At 35.6% G+C, this 25,745-nt stretch overlaps 1 protein-coding gene across 4 annotated transcripts in view; it reads left to right on the top strand.

The window, feature by feature from the left end:
- LOC117335809 (vesicular glutamate transporter 2-like) overlaps positions 1-21,943 on the top strand; it is a 103,346-nt gene extending 81,403 nt beyond the window's left edge. For all 4 annotated transcript variants that reach the window (XM_033896007.1, XM_033896010.1, XM_033896009.1 and 1 more), the window contains 8 exons: positions 208-295; positions 470-556; positions 802-932; positions 6,941-7,090; positions 8,306-8,438; positions 8,732-8,842; positions 18,041-18,168; positions 19,295-21,943. In XM_033896007.1, coding sequence (XP_033751898.1) covers positions 208-295; positions 470-556; positions 802-932; positions 6,941-7,090; positions 8,306-8,438; positions 8,732-8,842; positions 18,041-18,168; positions 19,295-19,711 — 1,245 coding nt within the window. In that variant the 3' untranslated portion in view covers positions 19,712-21,943. The remainder of the gene's footprint in view (positions 1-207; positions 296-469; positions 557-801; positions 933-6,940; positions 7,091-8,305; positions 8,439-8,731; positions 8,843-18,040; positions 18,169-19,294) is intronic.
- Positions 21,944-25,745: the final 3,802 nt, after the last annotated feature.

Raw genomic sequence — 25,745 nt, 5'->3', positions numbered from 1 at the left:
ATTTCATTTTCCATAAGTTTGTTTATTGATAATTCCTCAATTAAGACAAATTAATCACATTTGACATATTTTTGTCTTACATGTTTATATCGAACTGCACGTGACAATCTCTTATCAAATCAGAAAAAAAAAGTAAACAAAAAAACAAACATGTAATATATCATGATCTTTTGCACAACTGTTATATGTATAACGTGTATGTTCCAGGGTGTTACATACCCAGCCTGTCATGGTATCTGGAGACACTGGGCTCCCCCGCTAGAGAGGTCCAAGCTTGCTACCATTTCATTCTGTGGTAAATATTACTGTTTTATGTGACGTGTATTGTTATGTCCAGACGTGCATTCTGCAGCACCGTGGCAATTGTATTGTATGAACCCATGATGCTCTTTGCCGATGTTCTTAGTTCTAACCAAAACTTCCATGCTTTTGAAATGATACATTCGTTTATATTAAATTTTTATTTTAGGTTCCTACGCCGGAGCTGTACTTGGAATGCCACTTTCTGGAATACTCACTAAACAATTTGGGTGGCAGTCAGGCTTCTATGTGTTTGGTGAGAAACTATTATATGCTATACTGGTTAAGTTGAACTGAATTAATTGTAACATTTCGAAATGCACAATAACAGTGTGTAGAAAAACTTCATATGATAATGTATGAATGTGTGACGTCATATGCATATACTACTATTTTTTTTCCAAAAACAAACATTCTATGAAGTGACCATCAACTACATTTGTAACGTTTTACTTATTTTTGCCAATGTTTATTTCCTACGTAAAATATTATATTTAACAGGTGTTCTGGGGATTATCTGGTCGATAATATGGTGGTTTTTCTCATTCGAACGACCATCTAAAAGTCCATATATCACAAATGAAGAAAAGATATATATAGAAACGTCGATAGGCGAATCTACATCATCAAAGGTGAGCATTGCGTGTATATCTCATACAGACTATACTCTAAGTAATGTTATGCATCATCAATTGTGAGCATTGTGTGTTTATCTCATACAAACTCTAATCTACACAGTAATATACATCATGAAAGCCGAGCATAACGTTTTTATCTCATACAGACTATACTCTAACTAATGATATGCATAATCAAATTTGAGCATTGCGTGTTTATCTCATACAGACTATACTCTAACTAATGATATGCATCATCATAGGTGAGCATCGCGTCTTTATCTCATTCAGACTATACTCTGACTAATGATATGCATCATCAAAGGTGATCATATCATGTTTATCTCATTCAGATTATATCTACCCAGAAATATACGTCATAAAAGGCAGGCATAACGTGTTTATCTCATACAGACTATACTCTGACTAATGATATACATCATCAAATGTGAGCATCGCGTCTTTATCTCATACAGAATCTAATCTTCCCAATGATATACATAACGTTTTTATCTCATACAGACAATACTCTAATGTTAAACATAATGTTTCTTCCCCTGATAGTAGCTCCTTCAAAAGTTGGATGTGTAGATGGCATATCAGAATTAAGCATCTAACTCTCGTTATTCCGGGGAGATTTGATTACTTCTTTTGATGACAACTACTATTACAACAATATATGTTACTTTCACACACAAAAACAAACAAAAATGATTTTGACATTTTGTTTTTTTCATTGTATGTGAATGTACACCTTTTTATTATCTAATGTCTAAGAGTAATATGAAATCTTAAAAAATGTGTGATTCAATAACATATCTGTGTTAGAACCTCTTGGATTTAACAGAACTTATCTTTAATCAAAAACAATGTAAATATAATTGTTCTCTGAAATCATTAACAAAATACACAATGTAAAACGTTACCTTACTTAATAAGATATATGTGTGAAACTGTGCTCTTTGTAAAAGTAAACACACATCCATTTGCGTCTCTTTGTCTGACTGTTCGTAACATATCATGTCTTTCTTTTCCAATGAATGTCGTCTCATAAGATACGAAAGGTCAAGGTGACATCCGTAACATTGATATCTGACCTCGCCTGGCCTGGCCTGGACCTTCTGGCATTTTTATGTTCTGATTTAATGAATATTTTGATAAACCATTCATGTCGCGTGACATAAATATGTAATTGATAATCAATGTTATTAGTTCCCTGCCGCTGAAACCGGATGAACAATAGGTTCCCTCTCCATCCGTCTTTTCTTGTGTACGTACGTAAAGTCAACGTTTGTCAGTGTTCTACTGGCTTCATTCTTTGAGTAATTTTTATCAAACTTCACACAATGATAAAGTACGAAAGCCGGTTGGGACCATTTTCGTAGAAAAAAATAAAAAAAAATTTCGCGTAATAACGCGAAACTATCGCGTTATATCGCGAAACTAACGCGTTATATCGCGAAACTTTCGCGTAATTACGCGAAACTATCGCGTTATTACGCGAAACTAACGCGTTATTACGCGAAACTAACGCGTTATTACGCGAAACTATCGCGTAATATCGCGAAACTTTCGCGTTATTACGCGAAACTAACGCGTTATTTCGCGAAACTTTCGCGCTATTACGCGAAACTAACGCGTACTATCGCGAAACTTACGCGTTATTACGCGAAACTAACGCGTAATTACGCGAAATATTATTATATGGCTGTGATTTCCCCCCTTTCCAGATTGGGCAATTCTAAACATTATCCCTTTGATCAAATATTATTATCAACCCCGAATCCGTGCCTCAGTGTAGGACAAAACACCCCCGTCCCTTACCCCCACCCCCCGGACAAAAGCCCCTTCTATATAAATTTAGTTGGTATACGTTATATACTATTAGTAAATCTGTATTTTTTAATAGTATTTTATCAATAATCATCGATTACATGGTACCATCAGGTTCCTAAAACATCTCCTTTTTCAGTATCTGTGTCTCAAGTTATAATATAATGACTGCCTTACCAAACATGTTGCTCTGTCTTGTAATCATTTTAATTTTAGGAATGATTAAAATCAAAGAAATCATATAAAAAACAAATTGATACCTGTGCAAATAAAGACATTTCACTGTTGATACACATGAAGACATTAATGATATATTTCTTTTCATGAGAATACAACATCAATGCAAATGTACATATATTGAAATTAATTTTTTTTTTTATATAAAGGAGCTTTTGTCCACTTTTTGATTAGTATGAAGGGGCTTTTGTCCTAGGGGCTAATGTCTAGGGGGGGGGGGGGGGGGGGCTTTTGTCCGTACCCTCTCTCGCTACAGAGTGATACAACCACCCAATAACTCGAATACGCACCCAAATATAATAACAGGGACTCTCCCGCAATCCGTGACGTCAAATCCAGGGTGACATAACAATCCAACAACTCGATTACACACCCAAATATAGTAACAAGGGAATGTCCAACTATCCGTGTCGTCAAAAATGCATGCTTACATGTACGTGTAGGTATGTACTCCCGGACAGAGTTTAATAGACTGAATTTTTAGATGTTTTAGCATTTACATTTTGTTGAATTTTAAGCAATAATAAATAATGAAGTTTAAATTCATTGTTGACTTTGACTTTTTAAATGTCATTTTGAACCTTTCTCCAGTCGATCACTATTATTTTTTCAATCCTATGACAGGTAATGATAATCATTCTGTAATATGAAAATGTTGCAGTTTTGTCATATAATAAAGCAGTTATCAACCTGTTTTCAGGTGAATACGATGACCTTCGGCCTCGGGAAATATCATTTTCTCGAGTTGTTTATAAATCATCATATTTACCTGAAAACAGGTCGATAATTGTATAATATCACGAAACTTTTGCGTTATAATGCGCAGCAGGTTATATCAGACGATGAAATGGTTTCAGAGTATCAGATACTGACTGTAAAGATGGAGGGCGAGAACCAAGATTTTTTTTCTGTCCAGAATTTTGTAATTCTTTGAGAATGAATAATGCAACATCGTATATATCCGAGAACTAATTTCCTTATTGTTAAATACTATCGTTTCAAAGTTCGTTTACGTGTTGAATTGCTTAAAACAGCACTATCCACTATAAAATTTCAGCTTGGGATAAGAGGCTAAGCTCAAAATAAAAACTCACTAAACTGTCGTGCCTCATGTCAATACTCTTCAAAAGTAGCCGATACTTCTTATAACTATCAATATATATTCGTGATATAACGCGTTAGTTTCGCGTAATAACGCGTAGGTTTCGCGAAATAACGCGAAAGTTTCGCGTAATAACGCGTAAGTTTCGCGAAATAACGCGAAAGTTTCGCGTAATTACGCGAAAGTTTCGCGATATAACGCGTTAGTTTCGCGTAATAACGCGTTAGTTTCGCGTAACTACGCGAAAGTTTCGCGATATAACGCGTTAGTTTCGCGTAATAACGCGAATTTTTTTTTATTTTCTTCTACAAAAATGGTCCCAACCGGCTTTCGTAATAAAGGACCAGAATATTTTGAACAAGTATAATGTTCGAGTGATGATAGGTCAAGGTCATTGTTAATATTCTTTCGCAGGCGCCTATTTGTGACGTGTTCGTTTTCTTTTCTCTACTATAAATATTTTATACTTTTTATTATATAATAACGACATATTTTAACATGTGAATTGCTATATTGGCTTTTCGCCTTCTAGGGGTTGGTATACAGTCACACAAAATCAGATATGTAAAAATCGTAACATGTAAAATATACATGCACAAAAGGAGCATGTACGTCGATATTGTTGTATTCTGTATCGATCGCTTAAGGAACAAACTCATCTCCTTTTATCTTGCTAGTGTCTTAGAAGTGTTGGTATGTCTGTTCATTTCTCTTGGGGACTCAATAAAGTGATATGTAACGTAGTAATGGGACATTCCTCACAATCTTATTTCCCGATATGATGTTTGTCTATAGCCGGACCAGAATCGGATTGGACAGTGGTAGACACCTAGGTGGAATGACTTTCCAAATGGATCTCGCTGATTTGATAGGTCGAAAGTGCACTTTACTCTTTAAAAACAAGTCTAGTCAATAATTAGATTTTCCCTCATCCCGAATACGCCGTGCCCCTTTGTTACTTAATGGCTTTCACTGTGACTTATTGATTAAGCATTAGCCTCTATATGCTTTCAAACTTTGAGCACATTAACTTTAGGTTCGAAAACAGATCGGCAAACCAACCAGAGGGATCATTTAATCATTTAATAGAATTGGATTTTCTTTTACGTCGACCGCTACCTATTGAGAGATACAGTAAAGACATCACACGGTAAACAATAGACTTGTCATGCATTTCTTCTCCTACAACTTTACCGTTTGACAAGATTACGCCCAAAGACGAATCAGCTAGAACTAAGCTTTTGGCTCTAATACCGGAACATTGTCTGTGTTAGGAGAACCTTTCCGGCGACTTTTCAATAAAACGTTATGTTCTGTGTATGTTTTTTTTCTTGTTAAATAGCATCTGAAACATTTTATCTATGCTTTGCCGGAACTAAGAATGAGAAAGTTTCGAGGTAGTCAGACATACGTGATAATACTTTAAGATGTATGGATCATCTTCTCAATATATGAAGTACATTCAATATCGCATTAGCACTTAATACGGATATCACCTAATTTAAGAAACGGTCGGACGGTCATACAATCAATTCACAATCATTACTGGTAAACCCAGGCGGTGAATATATCTGTTGTCTCAGCGGAATGTACATATACATATATTGTCTATAATATTCTCCTAACAATTGATAGTACATCTCTAGTTATCACATTAGATACCATCCGTTAGCGGAGACGTGTACAGGGTAGAACTATAAAACCGGTTAAAAAACAGACTTAAGTCAAATGAATTATACAATAAATCAACGAGCATTTTCTGGGAAGATACAAGACAGTGTTGACTTGCCATACAAATAAAGTAAGAGTAAAGGATTGAAAAACTTAAAGTATTATCAAGAAGTATACGTTTCAAAGTATTTGAAATTTTGTCGAGTGATAGTTTGACTGATATATCATTAAAAACGATGTTACTTTTAAATAAATAGTATTTTGTACAATTGTGTACATTTTATCTCTTAATTTACGGATATCCACTTGTTGCTGTTTGCACCATGTTATCATTATATTTGTCATGGATTTATGTAAGCTATTTCTTTCATACTTTCAATCTTTCTGATGATTATGCAGCCATGCTATATAAAGGTCACAGTGTACAAAGTTGATAAATGAAATGACACCATACTATAATGTATATGTAATTAACATATACAGAGGACACATGTAGGTTAATAATAGCTTTTAAAATACGAATTTAGTAAAATGTACAACATAGTATGGAGTAAATGGATAACAAACCTACATCCTATATATCATTTTACGACGTTGAAAGGGGCGTTCCTTTGTTTTGATAAAGTTTAGGTCGTCAAAATTAAACTTACTGGAAAATATGTATTTTTTTGCAAGTAGTAAAAGGGATAATCTTTATATTAATAAGGCAGTTTTACTCTCGAGCTAAACCAAAGTTCTTCTAATACAGTTCTGAAAATTCTTAATTCGACCCGATGTATCACTAACTACCGCCAAGACATATGGTACTTGTGTACGATACGTCTTTTTCCTTTACATTTCGGCGTTGATTTAATTACTTGTAGGCACAAAAACTCATAAAATCATCGTTTGGACATAGATTTCATCAATAGAAATTGTACATGTTTCTGATGTCAAAGGAATGCCCCTTTTAGTGAATAGCGAGTAGAAGAGTGAAGAGTTGTGAAAATCAGTCTTAACAAATTTTAAACTATAGATAATAGCGACATTTTATTATCATCAAATGCTCATTTTGAATACTAGACTCTTAAGATTGTTTTTTATCATGCTCATACTTTGCTATTGCCACGACTTGAAAGGTACTAGACGTCCTATCATCCATACTGTCGTAAGCCATCATTTGATGTCATTTCTATTGTAGGATATGAACACGCCATGGGTCAGCTTCTTCACCTCCATGCCCGTGTACGCCATTATAGTAGCCAACTTCTGTCGTAGCTGGACTTTCTATCTTCTCATCATTAGTCAGCCCATGTATTTTAATGAAGTTTTTAAGTTTGATATCACAAAGGTAAGTTCATTTGAAATGTATCTACATTTGTTTATTACAATGTAATATTATATTGTTTTATGGTCACGTTAAAATGAAAGGAAGTTCTGCGATTAGGTACCTACCAGAACAATAGTATTCACATTTTATAGTTTTCTCGTGAACAATATACTAAATACGAATAACTTACAGTTATCAGTTTTAGATACAAATATAGACAAAAATATGTGTTGATAGCCTTTCAGGAAATTAAAAATATAGATATCGCTCCACCATAGTAATTTAGTCAATCTACAAAAGAACTAGGTACAAGTATACTTACTTTGAATACAACTTGCTACAAGTGATACACATAAACAAAAACATCGAATGGACTCTGTCGTATACAGTTTGGCGTTGTGACATTGCGTGGGTTGACACGGCTTCAGTTAATTAGGCACTTACTGAATATTTCATGTTGTATTTTCAAAGCATTCGCTTCTGTTTTTTGACTGTTTCAATTTGCGAAAAGCGTTTCTACTTTTTATGGAGTATGCACTTTCTAATTACGCAGGGGATTTCATCACTGAGTTTCGCTTGACGACTATTAGATTTAAAACCATTACGCCTACTTCTTGTAACCATGTGAAAGGCCAATACGCTGAATAAAGACAATATAGAAAAACGTTATGTAATGATATAAGAGATGGTTTACACATAAATATTAAAAAACGAAAAGAATTGTTCTACTATAGCTTTATGTTCGCTAGTACACTACGTGTATCGTTCTCTTAAAGGAGCTGTCGGAAAGTGTTCTAAAATCGTTAATGATATTAATCAAGTTAAAACTGTTAAATAATTCCATGTGCGTCTCACCTAAAAGGTTCGTTCCTGAAATAGGAAAATAGTTTTATGTTAAATGCTCCACAGAAAGAAAAGTAGACAATGAACAGAGAACAAGCAATTCATAGAGAGAGAAAATATTCAGTAATCCATATATGAGCAGGGCATGAGTCTAGGAATAACTGACAATTGACGATAACAAACTCAGATTTTGGAGAATATCTCTCTCCCGATCAATAAAAAACTCTTACTCTTACGAGTTAATAATAGTCGACGCGGATGAATCACAACTAAATGAATCGAGATATCAGGATGTATTGAATACACTTTCGTTGGATTTACATTGCGATGAATATACTCGTAAGCCGTTAGAATGCCACATCATGTAAAACTTCTAATGTTTTATTGTTCCAGAGCGGGTTGATATCTGCTTTACCACATTTAGTGATGGCCATTATTGTCCCGTTCGGAGGACAACTTGCTGACTTCCTTCGTAGGCGGGGCATTCTTTCAACCACTGTGGTCCGCAAAATCTTCAACTGTGGAGGTACCTCATTACCCTAACGCACATTTTCCTTCTTTATTGCACCATTCGTATATGTACTACAGATTCTTTGTTACTGGACCAAGAGCCATGATGTTTAAGCATCACTATTGGTATTTAAAGCTGGTATTATTGATAGAAGATAATAAAGCATTTATGGCACATATTTTATAAATTAATGGTAATGAGTACTTGTTACAGGGCTTGGATAAATGGGTCTTTATTGTACAGGATGGATGTACTAATTGTACTATCTATGAGAGCTTGAATGAGACTTTTTTTTGTTATATGTACAGGATTTGGGTTGGAGGCGTGTTTCCTCTTAGGAGTGGGTATTACTAGAAATACCACTACCGCCATGGTATGTCTCACCCTTGCCGTCGGATCCAGTGGATTCGCGATATCTGGTGAGTACGAACCAGTTCACCGTAGGTTAACTCTTCAGAAACGTGAAACGATTGAATTTGATGTATTCTATTATAAGGTTAAATGTTTACAGAGCATGAACCCGATATCTCAGTTAACACTTTGTCTGGTTTCATGCGCGTGTTATTTGTTTTCCATGTAACTATATCACCACCAACAGCTCGACATGGCTACATGACATACGATAGCAAAATAACACAACTTTATCAAAAGCTTCACCTGAAACATATTTCAGGATAGAAATTTACTGATATTGCATGTCACATTCAATATTTCCCAAACCGCCGTTTAATAGAAATACAATACCATACACACACATATACAACGTCAACAAAGAAAAAACTGAAAATATGCATGTGGGTGATTTAGACATTTCATAAATGCATCGGCCTGGTGATGACGTTCGTAGAAGAATATGAAATTACAAAATATGAGTCCATGCGATAGTAAGCATTCTTACATTAGGTTTAATGGTGGTGTTGTAGGTACGTCTGTTTCATTTCATACCAGGTGAAGAAGTTACTATCCAAAGCGGTTACATGACATGATAAATTAGATAAAGACACCACGAACACAACAAAACTAACGTAAACTGTTTACTGTTCATAATTACAAATATCTTAACAATAAGTCTCAATATGACTAAATATTACACTGGTAACAGTGTGCGGAATCAGTATTACACGGTTTACTTAATGACCAACAAAGACACCATTACACAACGTGAACGATGACAGATGTACATAACACCATTACACCACGTGAACTATGATAGATGTACATATACACCATTACACCACGTGAACGATGACAGATGTACATATACACCATTACACCACGTGAACGATGATAGATGTACATAACACCATTACACCACGTGAACGATGATAGATGTACACATACACCATTACACCACGTGAACGATGATAGATGTACATAACACCATTACACCACGTGAACGATGATATATGTACACATAAACCATTACACCACGTGAACTATGATAGATGTACATAACACCATTACACCACGTGAACTATGATAGATGTACATAACACCATTACACCACGTGAACTATGATAGATGTACACATAAACCATTACACAACGTGAACTATGATAGATGTACACAGACACCATTACACCACGTGAACGATGACAGATGTACATATACACCATTACACCACGTGAACGATGATAGATGTACATAACACCATTACACCACGTGAACGATGATAGATGTACACATACACCATTACACCACGTGAACGATGATAGATGTACACAGACACCATTACACCACGTGAACTATGATAGATGTACAGACACCATTACACCACGTGAACTATGATAGATGTACAGACACCATTACACCACGTGAACTATGATAGATGTACACAGAAACCATTACACCACGTGAACGATGACAGATGTACACAGAAACCATTACACCACGTGAACGATGATAGATATACACAGAAACCATTACACAACGTGAACGATGATAGATGTACACAGAAACCATTACACCACGTGAACGATGACACATGTACACAGAAACCATTACACAACGTGAACGATGACACATGTACACAGAAACCATTACACCACGTGAACGATGACAGATGTACACAGAAACCATTACACCACGTGAACGATGATAGATGTACATAACACCATTACACCACGTGAACTATGATAGATATACAGACACCATTACACCACGTGAACGATGACAGATGTACACAGAAACCATTACACCACGTGAACGATGATAGATATACACAGAAACCATTACACAACGTGAACGATGATAGATGTACACAGAAACCATTACACCACGTGAACGATGACACATGTACACAGAAACCATTACACCACGTGAACGATGATAGATGTACACAGAAACCATTACACCACGTGAACGATGATAGATGTACATAACACCATTACACCACGTGAACTATGATAGATATACAGACACCATTACACCACGTGAACGATGATAGATGTACAGACACCATTACACCACGTGAACGATGATAGATGTACAGACACCATTACACCACGTGAACGATGATAGATGTACAGACACCATTACACCACGTGAACGATGACAGATGTACAGACACCATTACACCACGTGAACGATGACAGATGTACACAGACACCATTACACAACGTGAACGATGATAGATATACACAGAAACCATTACACCACGTGAACGATGACAGATGTACAGAAACCATTACACCACGTGAACGATGAAAGATATACATAACACCATTACACCACGTGAACTATGATAGATGTACACAGACACCATTACACCACGTGAACGATGACAGATGTACAGACACCATTACACCACGTGAACTATGATAGATATACACAGACACCATTACACCACGTGAACGATGATAGATGTACACAGACACCATTACACCACGTCAACGATGATAGATATACATAACACCATTACACCACGTGAACGATGATAGATATACATAACACCATTACACCACGTGAACGATGACAGATATAAACAGTCACCATTACACCACGTGAACGATGATATATGTACACAGAAACCATTACACCACGTGAACGATGACAGATATACACAGTCACCATTACACCACGTGAACTATGATAGATGTACACAGAAACCATTACACCACGTGAACGATGATAGATGTACACAGAAACCATTACACCACGTGAACGATGACAGATATACACAGTCACCATTACACCACGTGAACGATGATAGATGTACAGACACCATTACACCACGTGAACGATGATAGATGTACAGACACCATTACACCACGTGAACGATGATAGATGTACAGACACCATTACACCACGTGAACGATGATAGATGTACAGACACCATTACACCACGTGAACGATGATAGATGTACAGACACCATTACACCACGTGAACGATGACAGATGTACAGACACCATTACACCACGTGAACGATGACAGATGTACAGACACCATTACACCACGTGAACGATGATAGATGTACAGACACCATTACACCACGTGAACGATGATAGATGTACAGACACCATTACACCACGTGAACGATGACAGATATACACAGACACCATTACACCACGTGAACGATGATAGATGTACAGACACCATTACACCACGAGAACGATGATAGATGTACAGACACCATTACACCACGTGAACGATGATAGATGTACAGACACCATTACACCACGTGAACGATGACAGATGTACAGACACCATTACACCACGTGAACGATGACAGATGTACACAGAAACCATTACACCACGTGAACGATGACAGATATACACAGTCACCATTACACCACGTGAACGATGATAGATGTACAGACACCATTACACCACGTGAACGATGATAGATGTACAGACACCATTACACCACGTGAACGATGATAGATGTACACAGAAACCATTACACCACGTGAACGATGATAGATGTACAGACACCATTACACCACGTGAACGATGATAGATGTACACAGACACCATTACACCACGTGAACGATGATAGATGTACACAGACACCATTACACCACGTCAACGATGATAGATATACATAACACCATTACACCACGTGAACGATGACAGATATAAACAGTCACCATTACACCACGTGAACGATGATATATGTACACAGAAACCATTACACCACGTGAACGATGACAGATATACACAGTCACCATTACACCACGTGAACTATGATAGATGTACACAGAAACCATTACACCACGTGAACGATGATAGATGTACACAGAAACCATTACACCACGTGAACGATGACAGATATACACAGTCACCATTACACCACGTGAACGATGATAGATGTACAGACACCATTACACCACGTGAACGATGATAGATGTACAGACACCATTACACCACGTGAACGATGATAGATGTACAGACACCATTACACCACGTGAACGATGATAAATGTACAGACACCATTACACCACGTGAACGATGATAGATGTACAGACACCATTACACCACGTGAACGATGACAGATGTACAGACACCATTACACCACGTGAACGATGACAGATGTACACAGACACCATTACACCACGTGAACGATGATAGATGTACACAGAAACCATTACACCACGTGAACGATGATAGATGTACACAGAAACCATTACACCACGTGAACGATGATAGATGTACACAGAAACCATTACACCACGTGAACGATGACAGATATACACAGTCACCATTACACCACGTGAACGATGATAGATGTACAGACACCATTACACCACGTGAACGATGATAGATGTACAGACACCATTACACCACGTGAACGATGATAGATGTACAGACACCATTACACCACGTGAACGATGATAGATGTACAGACACCATTACACCACGTGAACGATGACAGATGTACAGACACCATTACACCACGTGAACGATGATAGATGTACACAGACACCATTACACCACGTCAACGATGATAGATGTACACAGAAACCATTACACCACCTGAACGATGAAAGATGTACAGACACCATTACACCACGTGAACGATGATAGATGTACACAGAAACCATTACACCACGTCAACGATGATAGATGTACACAGAAACCATTACACCACGTGAACGATGATAGATGTACACAGACACCATTACACCACGTGAACGATGATAGATGTACACAGAAACCATTACACCACGTGAACGATGATAGATGTACAGACACCATTACACCACGTGAACGATGATAGATGTACACAGAAACCATTACACCACGTGAACGATGATAGATGTACACAGAAACCATTACACCACGTGAACGATGATAGATGTACACAGAAACCATTACACCACCTGAACGATGATAGATGTACACAGACACCATTACACCACGTGAACGATGATAGATGTACACAGACACCATTACACCACGTGAACGATGATAGATGTACACAGAAACCATTACACCACGTCAACGATGATAGATGTACAGACACCATTACACCACGTGAACGATGACAGATGTACAGACACCATTACACCACGTGAACGATGACAGATGTACAGACACCATTACACCACGTGAACGATGATAGATGTACAGACACCATTACACCACGTGAACGATGATAGATGTACACAGACACCATTACACCACGTGAACGATGACAGATGTACAGACACCATTACACCACGTGAACGATGATAGATATACACAGACACCATTACACCACGTGAACGATGACAGATATACACAGTCACCATTACACCACGTGAACGATGATAGATGTACACAGAAACCATTACACCACGTGAACGATGATAGATATACACAGACACCATTACACCACGTGAACGATGAAAGATGTACAGACACCATTACACCACGTGAACGATGATAGATGTACAGACACCATTACACCACGTGAACGATGACAGATGTACACAGACACCATTACACCACGTGAACGATGACAGATATACAGACACCATTACACCACGTGAACGATGATAGATGTACACAGAAACCATTACACCTACTGAACGATGAAAGATGTACACAGTCACCATTACACCACGTGAACGATGATAGATGTACACAGAAACCATTACACCACGTCAACGATGATAGATGTACACAGAAACCATTACACCACGTGAACGATGATAGATGTACAGACACCATTACACCACGTGAACGATGACAGATGTACAGACACCATTACACCACGTGAACGATGACAGATGTACAGACACCATTACACCACGTGAACGATGACAGATGTACAGACACCATTACACCACGTGAACGATGACAGATGTACAGACACCATTACACCACGTGAACGATGACAGATGTACAGACACCATTACACCACGTGAACGATGACAGATGTACAGACACCATTACACAACGTGAACGATGACAGATGTACACAGACACCATTACACCACGTGAACGATGATAGATGTACATAACACCATTACACCACGTGAACGATGATAGATGTACACAGAAACCATTACACCACGTGAACGATGATAGATGTACACAGACACCATTACACCACGTGAACGATGATAGATGTACACAGACACCATTACACCACGTGAACGATGATAGATGTACAGACACCATTACACCACGTGAACGATGATAGATGTACAGACACCATTACACCACGTGAACGATGACAGATGTACACAGACACCATTACACCACGTGAACGATGATAGATGTACACAGACACCATTACACCACGTGAACGATGATAGATGTACACAGACACCATTACACCACGTGAACGATGATAGATGTACACAGACACCATTACACCACGTGAACGATGATAGATGTACAGACACCATTACACCACGTGAACGATGATAGATGTACATAACACCATTACACCACGTGAACGATGATAGATGTACACAGACACCATTACACCACGTGAACGATGATAGATGTACAGACACCATTACACCACGTGAACGATGATAGATGTACACAGACACCCATTAAAAATGAGAACGACTGAGTTATCACCGGCTAAAACATAATTCCTGCAATTAGAATTAATATAACGTTTTATTGGTATCTCATTGAACATCATTGCAGGTCATTTGGAGGTTCAGTTTTCATCTATCCGGATAGTTTAGCGGTTGTTTCAAGATATAAACTTCACCGAACATATAGTAAAATCATAGTGGGTTTTTTTTGCTTTTTTTTTTTTATTTCCATAGGACTATAAAATCTATTTCGATTAAAATGGCTTAGTCACTATTAATTCAGGCAAATATTTTGATACCATTATTCACGACAGTTATAGATTGAAACTGAAATTGAATGGGAGTAATAATGTAAATTGAATGGGAGTAATAATGTTCAAAGCAAACTAACTAAACAAACAATCGACTATATTTCATTTTGCATTCTCCCCGTTAATCAAAATGATAAATGAAAAACGCCATTTGCTGTAACACAGAGATAACCTTTGAGATAGGTTTTGTAGAATTCTGGCGACTATCTGTTGAACCGAGTGATAAAAGAGTTTTAAATGTAAAACCTGTGTTAGGCAGCAGAGGGAAACAAACTGATTGTGAGAGAAGCCACGCCTGACCGAGCCATGTCAAAAGAGAAAGGAAATATTGATAATTAGTCAGGCGATACTCATACTCAATCGCAAGTATTATCTTCTAATCATCGCTTTGATAGAAATTATAGACCCTTAGTCGAGATAATCTACGATGATTGTAGTTACAACAGCAACAATCCAATCACACATTACTGACACATACACACAATAATGGACATAATAGGCCAATTATGTTTGTAGTCCACCATATATGGTTATAATAAACATTCAGAATGCATTCACCGTTTGATTTTTGTTATAAAATAGCAAGTGCTTGTTCAGTGGTGTTGACTAGGATTACATTATCTCTGCGTCATTAGCTGTCCATTTCCTTGCAGCATGCCACCAATTACAGGATCAGAGTTTTTTTATTGGACAACAGAGTAGTCAGTATTTGCATGAGAAAGTTGTCGTTTCTAGCAAATGAGATTTTACATTCTCTCCGTGTTTTATAGTCAGACGCGGTTATTTCCGTATTCCTATTGTAAAAATGCAATATTGTAAGGTGTGAACACAGAGCTCGTCTACTACTCTGACATTTCCACCGTCCTGATTATACCGATACGTCTGTCTATAATACAATACCATTGCTAGTGTTAAGGTAATACCTCACGTTATTCGTCGCCTTGATGTACAAAATATGCAGTTGTAAAGATGATGCATGCTAATGAACAACTCAAGTAGCTTAAGGTAATTTCCTAAATTGCGGGTTATTCCCTTTGAGATATTCCCTGGGTGTTACCGTCCTATCAGCGATATATAATGTATGCGTGCGATAGCGATGATGACTGTCCAGTGACCTAACCTGGAATGCTCTCTCCCTGATTTACCATAAAATCAATTATATTAAATTTGTATGGAATATGTAATTGTATTGAGCTAGACAAAAAACCTCCTTAGGGATCTTACACAAGATTAGTACTGATCTGATTTGATGACAATGAAATAACGTAATGGATGACAAAATTATGTTGAAATCGAAATAACACTTAGATGATGAATTCAAACTACAAATAGGTTATAAGGATACAGTCGGTTGTTTATAGGATTATATGAATGTCGGTATAATTTCCCATTGATAACGTTAGAATACAGAACATTACCAACGAATAATATAAATGACTTAAAAAGCAAAAAGTAAAAGCTATTGAAATTAGTCAACTGGAGTTAAATGTATTGCAAAATTCCAGATCGGCATGTAGATTTTTTTAATATACTAGGGCGAAAATAGAGGATTTGTATACTTTGTTTTTGAGAATAGTGGTTTGATTGCTTTCTAATGTATGAGACATTCTCTGGTTTAATAGATAGTCGCCGATAACATTCTGATGTGATGGTATCTGTTAAACTCATTTTATAAAGCCGTTTCGTTGAGTTATGATATGAAAATAAATTCGTTTTCTACAGAAATAGTTCATGTAATTTCGTCGCAATATATACGTTGTCGCTGCACCATTCGATGAGATGTCAGGATTTATTTATCATGTACTGTTGTTTGAAATAAGTTTTCATATCATGGGAATTGCGAAGACAGGACATTTGTTGAGAAACTTCCAATAATTGAACTCAATGTCCTTAGCGTTGTGTTTCAGATCATAATGGTGCAAGTTAGTAAGAGTTAAAACATTCATTTATCAGTTATAATCATTTAACACGGTCAGTACAATTTGAGAAAAAAAAATGAATCTGATGTAATTTAGAATTTCTGGATTAAACTGTTTAAGCTTGGAAAATATACCAAAGTGCACAGACTGATATTTTCATATTCCGTACTAAAATCTTTCGACTTGGTTACTATGCAAATGTGTTCGGAATCATATCTTATATATATATATATATGACTATTTATTACTGATAACTGATATTTATTTACTTATCATTTATTTGTTTGTCTATTTATTTATTTATTTATTTATTTATTTATCATTAATTTATTATTTATTAATTTATAATATATTTATTTATTATTCATTTATTTATTTATCATTTATTTTATTATTTATTTACCAGGGTTTAACGTGAATCACCTTGATATCGCCCCACGCTATGCCAGTATCCTGATGGGACTGTCCAATGGTGTGGGCACTCTGGCTGGAATGTTGTGTCCAATCTTCACAGAACTACTCACAAAAGGAGCCGTAAGTATCACACGTACATGTTGTCTGTTGTTATTTTTTCATTATACTAAATTGTATATAGGAGTAGGTAACACTGAGTCAGAAGGCGTGGGAGACAGTGGTCTACATAGATATATCATCAAACAGAAGTTAACCAGTAGCTGCTTCAAAATTCGTCAATCAAAATAGAATTTGTTCCCCTTCTTCTATTGCAATTACACCTACGCATGCGATGAATATTTAGAAAACGTAAAGACAAAATAATTTCCTTTCGAGTATCGTACATTGTTTTTCAGGCTTCAAAGAGACTTTAACATTGTACCCAGCAAGATTTACGGAGTAATTGTAAACAAATGGGATTCAATTGACTTCCGTTCAAGATAGAGTAAAAACAGATAGAAAATATTATTATTTCAGAATCTAGGAAATATATCAACAAGCATAAAAAGATTATTTACTCTTGCTATTCAATGTTGTTAGCATGTGTAATCTCTCACAATTGTCACTACCGTGGTTCTTGGAGTGGCAAAATAATATAATTCCTATTTCATTTTGATGTAATCAGTATGTGTGTAACTCACTCCATATAAAATTATACCAAGACTGGAAATGTCACATTATAAAAACATGCGTCCACAGATATATACAGAACTAATTTTTTTATCAACATATTTCAGCGTCCACAGTTATATACAGAACTATTTTATCAACATATTTCAGCGTCCACAGTTATATACAGAATTATTTTATCAACATATTTCAGAATTCTTCATTTTGAAGACTACATCAGAAAACCTCCTGTTCTAGAGAGTCTAAATTATATAATCAAACTGATTTAATTAATAAGCCTTACTATATTTTCATCAACACATATTTGCAATCAAATTGAGAAAACTATGATGATGTAATAATGCCAGGCATGCAGTCAGATTTATAACTATTATGTGATTAATAAAGCTGCTATCATATTAACTGAACTGTAAAAGGTCATTAATTGCCCTGATCTTTCGCCAGAAATTCAGAAATTAAGACACTCTACGTATGTTTTAGCCGCTATTGCGCTGTCTGTTTATCTGATAATAGGTTTTTTTAATAAACCAATATTCAACTCCATTAAACATAAATACTATGTTCTTTTTTTTCTAAGACTGCGGATGAGTGGGAGGTCGTCTTCATCATTGCAAGTGTCGTCCACTTCCTTGGTATTACATTTTACGGAATCTTCGCCTCTGGTGAGAAACAGCCGTGGGCAGACGCTCCTACAGAAGATATGTGGAAACCAGAGGACACCCTGAAGTCAGACGGCTCAGGCAAAATGTTTTCTTATGGTGCTTTTGAGGACGACTCAGGAGACAAAGGTGGGGGAGTTGGGGCTCCCACTATGAACGGGAAGCCTGGTGCCGTAACAAACGGCCAGATCCCTTACGATTACGCAGACCAATATGAAGGACCTTATAACGCACACGCGAAATATTCATTCGACGGCCCAATGTACCAGACCAAGGAGGAGCTTGTACAAGTACAGGCAAAGGACAGATATCTGACGGACGAGAGGGATTTATGAGGATTTCCCTCTTAGTTACATATAATCATTGGTTGTATAATTACAAAGGAAAGACGAAAGATCAAGGACATGTTTAGCGAATATAGTATATATACATATATTTAAACAGTAGTGAATTGAATTATTTCATTCAATCATAAGTCATCTATCACTGTAGTTATAATGATTGGATGCATGTAGTGCGGTCATATATACACTGTTCTGAATTAGTTAAATACATAAATAAATTTCCTCAAAATGATTTTAAAAATTATACATTGTACCAATAATGATATTTTAAAATAAATCCATAATGGTTTTAGACAAACAGAATAATATATTTTTAGAAATTCATATGACCAATGCTTAATGTACTTAAGTTTGATAATCAGCATAGGAATTATACATAATATCTTTAGACATACCACATAACACTCTCTATATACACACTGGAGGCATTTCTTAACATCGAGACCAGCGGGGTACAGTTGACGTTATTTTGTTATCAATAGAAGTTTAATTTTGTATTGATTTACGATGGTGTTGACGATCAAGTTATAAAAAAGTACTTGTCATAGGGTCCAGAAATATATTAGATAATAACAATCTGATTGGAATAAAATTATAACGATGCTAAAGCATACATCTATTTAAACGCTGTTCACATAATTGTAGGGGAAACGTATCAATTTATTAGTTACATTAATTATAAACTATTATTTGGTTATGTAGTGATGTATATCACTGAGATATGTTTGTTATATTTTACCTATTTACTATATACCCTCGTTCCATTTTTCCTGATGTCATGTAGATTTATTCTGGGTATTGTTGATATGTGTAACCTCGTATCGTCATGGTGACCTATGAAATAGGCTTATACCTGTCCGAATATGAGGATAGATATGTATATACATCCCGTCAGGTGTCAATATTTAAGAAGCAGTGGTAGATATCGTAAACATCATAAACATTAAAGGTACAGTACTTAATAATAATGAACAATATACGAATATTATACTGACAGTTGTACGACATCAGTATACATAATGAACATATGTTAATACGAAAAACGATGTGATTCAAACGGCACCACTACCCATATAATGGGGTTTCATGGCATTCGAAATAACTATTCCTACCATACAAATACTTTAATATTATCGCATTTTGATTTGGTTTCATTTGTTTAATCGTAGAGCCAAAATAACATATTCTTATCAATTAAATTAAACACCCGGTCATAAAACGCTAGTCATATTAGAAAAGATGACATTGACAAAATTTGATATTTAAACTAAATAAACAGATAAAAGAGATTGCAGTTATAGACAAAAGGATCTACACATAAAGAATCATAAAACATAAGAACAAATTATAACAAGTTTGAATGTGAAACATTCCTATGATTATGTCTGTTGATCTACCTTTCACATAACATGATTATTTATTAAAATGTATTGTTCGTATAGATAGATATATTGTCACAAGAACATGATAGACACAGAGTACACCAGTGTCAAAGACACCGGATTAAGATATTATACATCTAAGTTTGAGATAACTTCTATAATATATTCATACTAGGATTGATATATTTGAGTGTGGATACGCTTTTTAACATCCATATTGTTTTGTGTGGACTCGTCGCTCTGACGGATTACACTGTTTTATTATGGACATTTGTTAATAGAAGAATGACATTTTAGAAACATATTAATTCAGAACATCACTTTCGAGAGATATGATTCCTGTTGTAAGTGTTAAACTATTTCAACATCATACACATTGTAGATATGTACGTCGGGACTAACGATTTTAACCCACTGTGTGATTGTGTATGCAGTGCATGTTGATAACTTACAATTCAGATGTTTTACAAAGTATACATTTCAGTGAGGACTAATGTGCTCTACTGGACATTCGTTGTTGTTCATTATTTATGTTTTTTTAGTAATTCATATTTTAATACTTTTTGAAGATAATATTTGTGAGAACAATATTGACCTGTTATACCACGGAGTGATATCTTGTTTATGTTTGTGATCATTATTTCGTTAACCATAGTATAACAACATACTTTAATATATTTGTACTTAGTTACGTTATTCTGCTACAGTTATGATACCGTAATGAATCACTGTCCTACATAGGTACTATAGATCTATATGTGTTAGAGTAATACTTTGTAGTTTGAGGAATATTAAATCAGTTGTATTGGTTATGCAAATATAATTCGATAATTTGACGCATTGTCTGTCTTCGTTTTATTCTCTTCGTGCCATCAAACAACGTCTATAATACAAGATATTTTTAATGTATTAAATAGATGATAGCAATTTTATAAGTATTCTCCATGATTCATGATGTTACGTCTGCATTAAGAATAATCTGGAGACAATTCACCTCACCAGTATAGAATTAAATCACTCTATAGAGTACATTTACCTGATTATAAAACAAAGACAAGACGGTTACTGATGGCACATATGATATCATGCTGGTAACAGCATGGTGGACTACCAAAGACATCATAGGGGTTTAATCTCTTTCATTGTTGGTCCAGAGAATGTTCTATCGAAACACCCAAGCACGGAGAGAAGATACGGAACTGCTGCTGCAAATACTTCGCCGATGGATAAAACGGAATATGACATTATCTCTATGTCATAAAACTGTGGTATTATTTCCTTATTTTCACAGAAAATACATCAATATGAAACGTAATTACGGTAATTAATGCGAAAAAATACACCAAAACACATTTCACGAGGGGTACTCTTCAGATGTACTTATATAGAACATTCATTGCAGCAGAAAATACTGACCGAACGGAAATTCAAATAGAGAACGCGATATAAGGATCTATACATAACCTATGTATGACAAGCCATCGATATTTATCATGGCCCCAGTACGTCTATTGTCGAAATACATGTCTACATATATATAAGTTTACTGTTTTTGTTAGCGCACTAAGTTCCCTTAGCTCTACCAATAGTTTAACTGAAAGGAAAAATGAAAATGTGAATCTTGTACAAGAACGCTATCTTCACGCCATTATCATTACGTAACGTTATTGTACGTGATGTCACGCTAGCCTCTGTAAGGAAAAGTGACTTATGTTAATCGCCGCTATATAAAGGAGAAACATTGAACATATGGCACTAGTGTTCACATAATGTTGGTGTGTTTATCTCGTTTATTATTTTCATACCACATTGATATACTCGTTCAATAACTTCAATACCATACAAACACATGATTATGATCTAAGACTGGGGCGCATCGCTGTAGGACGAAAACAAAATCGTGAAAAGATGAAATCTATGCATATTGAAGGACAGACAGTTCCATGTATGAAAGTTCTAGCAACAATAACTCTAAAATAGAAAATGAAACGATCAGTGATGCATTTTCTTTTATATGTGTGTCTTATTACTGGTATTGTTACCATATTTCCTTAACGTGAACCATTCAGAATATTTCAATTAAAAACTTCATACTGCAATAGTAAATGCGACGAAGAAAACGCTCAGTTCTAATGATATTGCTATCTTCAATCGAATATCTCATGATATGAAGCAATAAAATAACTTCAATTATTTCAAACCGACATCATCTGTTTGAGATTCTCCCATCATACCGTGCGATAAGACAGTTAATGAATACCCTAACCGACCGCTCCATAACATCCATATCTTCAATGGGTTGTTTCTTTAGAAATAGAAAAGAAGAAATCAATACAATTTCTAATCAGTGAACTACATATACCACCCTAGTGATGAACAGATGGCAACTGTAACATTATATTAAAACAAATTCCTCATACAACGATATTTACCACATATGACAACTCCTTTTTTCAGTCTCTTTTTTGTTAATTTCGTACCTTTTGAAACTCATTTGTCATCTTTACTCTTTCTTGTCAGTTATTTTAGATCCGTCATTTGAAATTTAAAATAACCCCCAATGATCGATTGACGAAAAAATGAAACGTATCAGAATATGTCTCTCTCTCTGTCTGTTTCCGTAATAACATGTCGTTACATATACATGTACTTCCCGGTGTCATTCTCTGTTTCCTTATCCGATATTTGTTTTGGGTCTGCTTGTTAAACGTGTTCTTCGTCTGTTTATTTGTGTTCTACTTCCTTCTACTTGAACTATGTATCGGTATTTAATAATTAAGTTAGTCTTATCATTTGTTTATTTCAGCAAATGTTGTCATTTGTTTATTTCAGTAAATGTTGTCATTTGTTTATGTCAGCAAATGTTGTCATTTGTTTATTTCAATGAGTGTTGTAATTTGTTTATTTCAGCAAATGTTGTCATTTGTTTTTTTCAGCAAATGTTGTCATTGGTTTATTTCAGCAAATGTTGTCATTTGTTTATTTCAGCAAATGTTGTCATTTGATTATTTCAGTAAATGTTGTCATTTGTTTATTTCAATAAGTGTTGACATTTGTTTACTTCACTTAGTCTGGTCATTTTGTTTATTTCAATGAGTGTTGTAATTTGTTTATTTCAGTGACTGTTGTCATTTGTTTATTTCAGTGAGTGTTGTCATTGTTTATTTCAGTGAGTGTTGTCATTTGTTTATTTCAGCAAATGTTGTCATTTGTTTTATTCAGCAAATGTTGTCATTTGTTTATTACAGCAAATGTTGTCATTTGTTTATTTCAGTAAATGTTGTCATTTGTTTATTTTAATAAGTGTTGACATTTGTTTACTTCACTTAGTCTGGTCATTTTGTTTATTTCAATGAGTGTTGTAATTTTTTTATTTCAGTGAGTGTTGTCATTTGTTTATTTCAGTGAGTCTTGTCATTTGTTTACTTCACTTAGTATTGTCATTTGCTTATTTCAGTTAGTATTGTTGTTTATTTTTCTTTCTCTATGTATACGTACTTCTTTTTTTATATGTTGTTCGTTTCAATTTGAATCAAACCCCTAAATGCCAGCATTTTCTGATTTTGCATACGTTATAACAAATGATAATTCAGAACAGAATACGACTTCCCTTCCGGAAAACAGGGTCTTAATATATCGTGGACTTGATGATATCCGTGTATATTATTTTTTACCGTTAAGGATAGAATTACTTTTAACGAGCTTGATACTAAGTCTCTCATCTGGATAAACTATAGGTGTTATTTCTAATCACAAATATTTCAAATCCCATACAATTGTGACACAAATGTAGCAATTTTTAATCAAAAGGCAATAGTAATAATATAGATGTACCATAAGACTTATCGTTTAGATATGAATTGTCTTGAAAAATGAAGAAATAATCACTCGTTATCGTGTATGTCTTTGGTCATAAAACTGACATTGCCAGCGCACTATATTCAAGTGACCCGTACATCGCAAGACTGTTGTGAGAATTAGCTCGTCGTTGTTGTCTCCTCCGGAAACTCACGTACAGAAGTACGCAGTCCTGTAACATGTCACTAACCCTGTCACGTGGCACCACCAACAACTTGGTGTCTTGGACTTGTAAACACCGAATGATTATATCATTTATCATCGGCGTTTGACCTATATGTTCAATGAGGAAGACAAAACATGGTAGCCAAGCAATAATTGATGAACGAAGATGATTGCAATATACCATCAATGACGCTACTGTTGTATGATAAATTCCAATACCATAAAAAACACATTCCAGGCTCCTGACATCAAACCCTGAGGTGACCGCACTGGTTTTACAGTAAAATAAACATATATCTAAAGTAAAGGCAAGCACAGCTGATCCTGTTTACCTGAAACAATTATTGCGCAAGGCTACTTCATTAGCATGGTACGAACGCATAAGCCATGTTTAATTATTTCCAAATCCTACAAAATATCAATTCTGTTGTTGTATTGCGTGTCAGGGACATTGGAGTATTAAGGTGGAATAGAATGACAAGAGGATTACACATCATGGCGGCCGCTTTGTCGTCTGCCACAGAAGCCATAGCGACCTGATGTCGTCTACAGGCTACGACTGAGAAGGTGTTAAGCTAATCTCTCCGATCCATTCATTTTGACCTCCTGTAATCAGGTGA

Source organism: Pecten maximus, chromosome 10 (assembly GCF_902652985.1).
Source record: "Pecten maximus chromosome 10, xPecMax1.1, whole genome shotgun sequence".
In the NCBI taxonomy this organism is placed as follows: Eukaryota; Metazoa; Mollusca; class Bivalvia; order Pectinida; family Pectinidae; genus Pecten; species Pecten maximus.
Note: the sequence above shows the minus strand (reverse complement) of the source record. Positions and strands in the feature narration are given on the sequence as shown.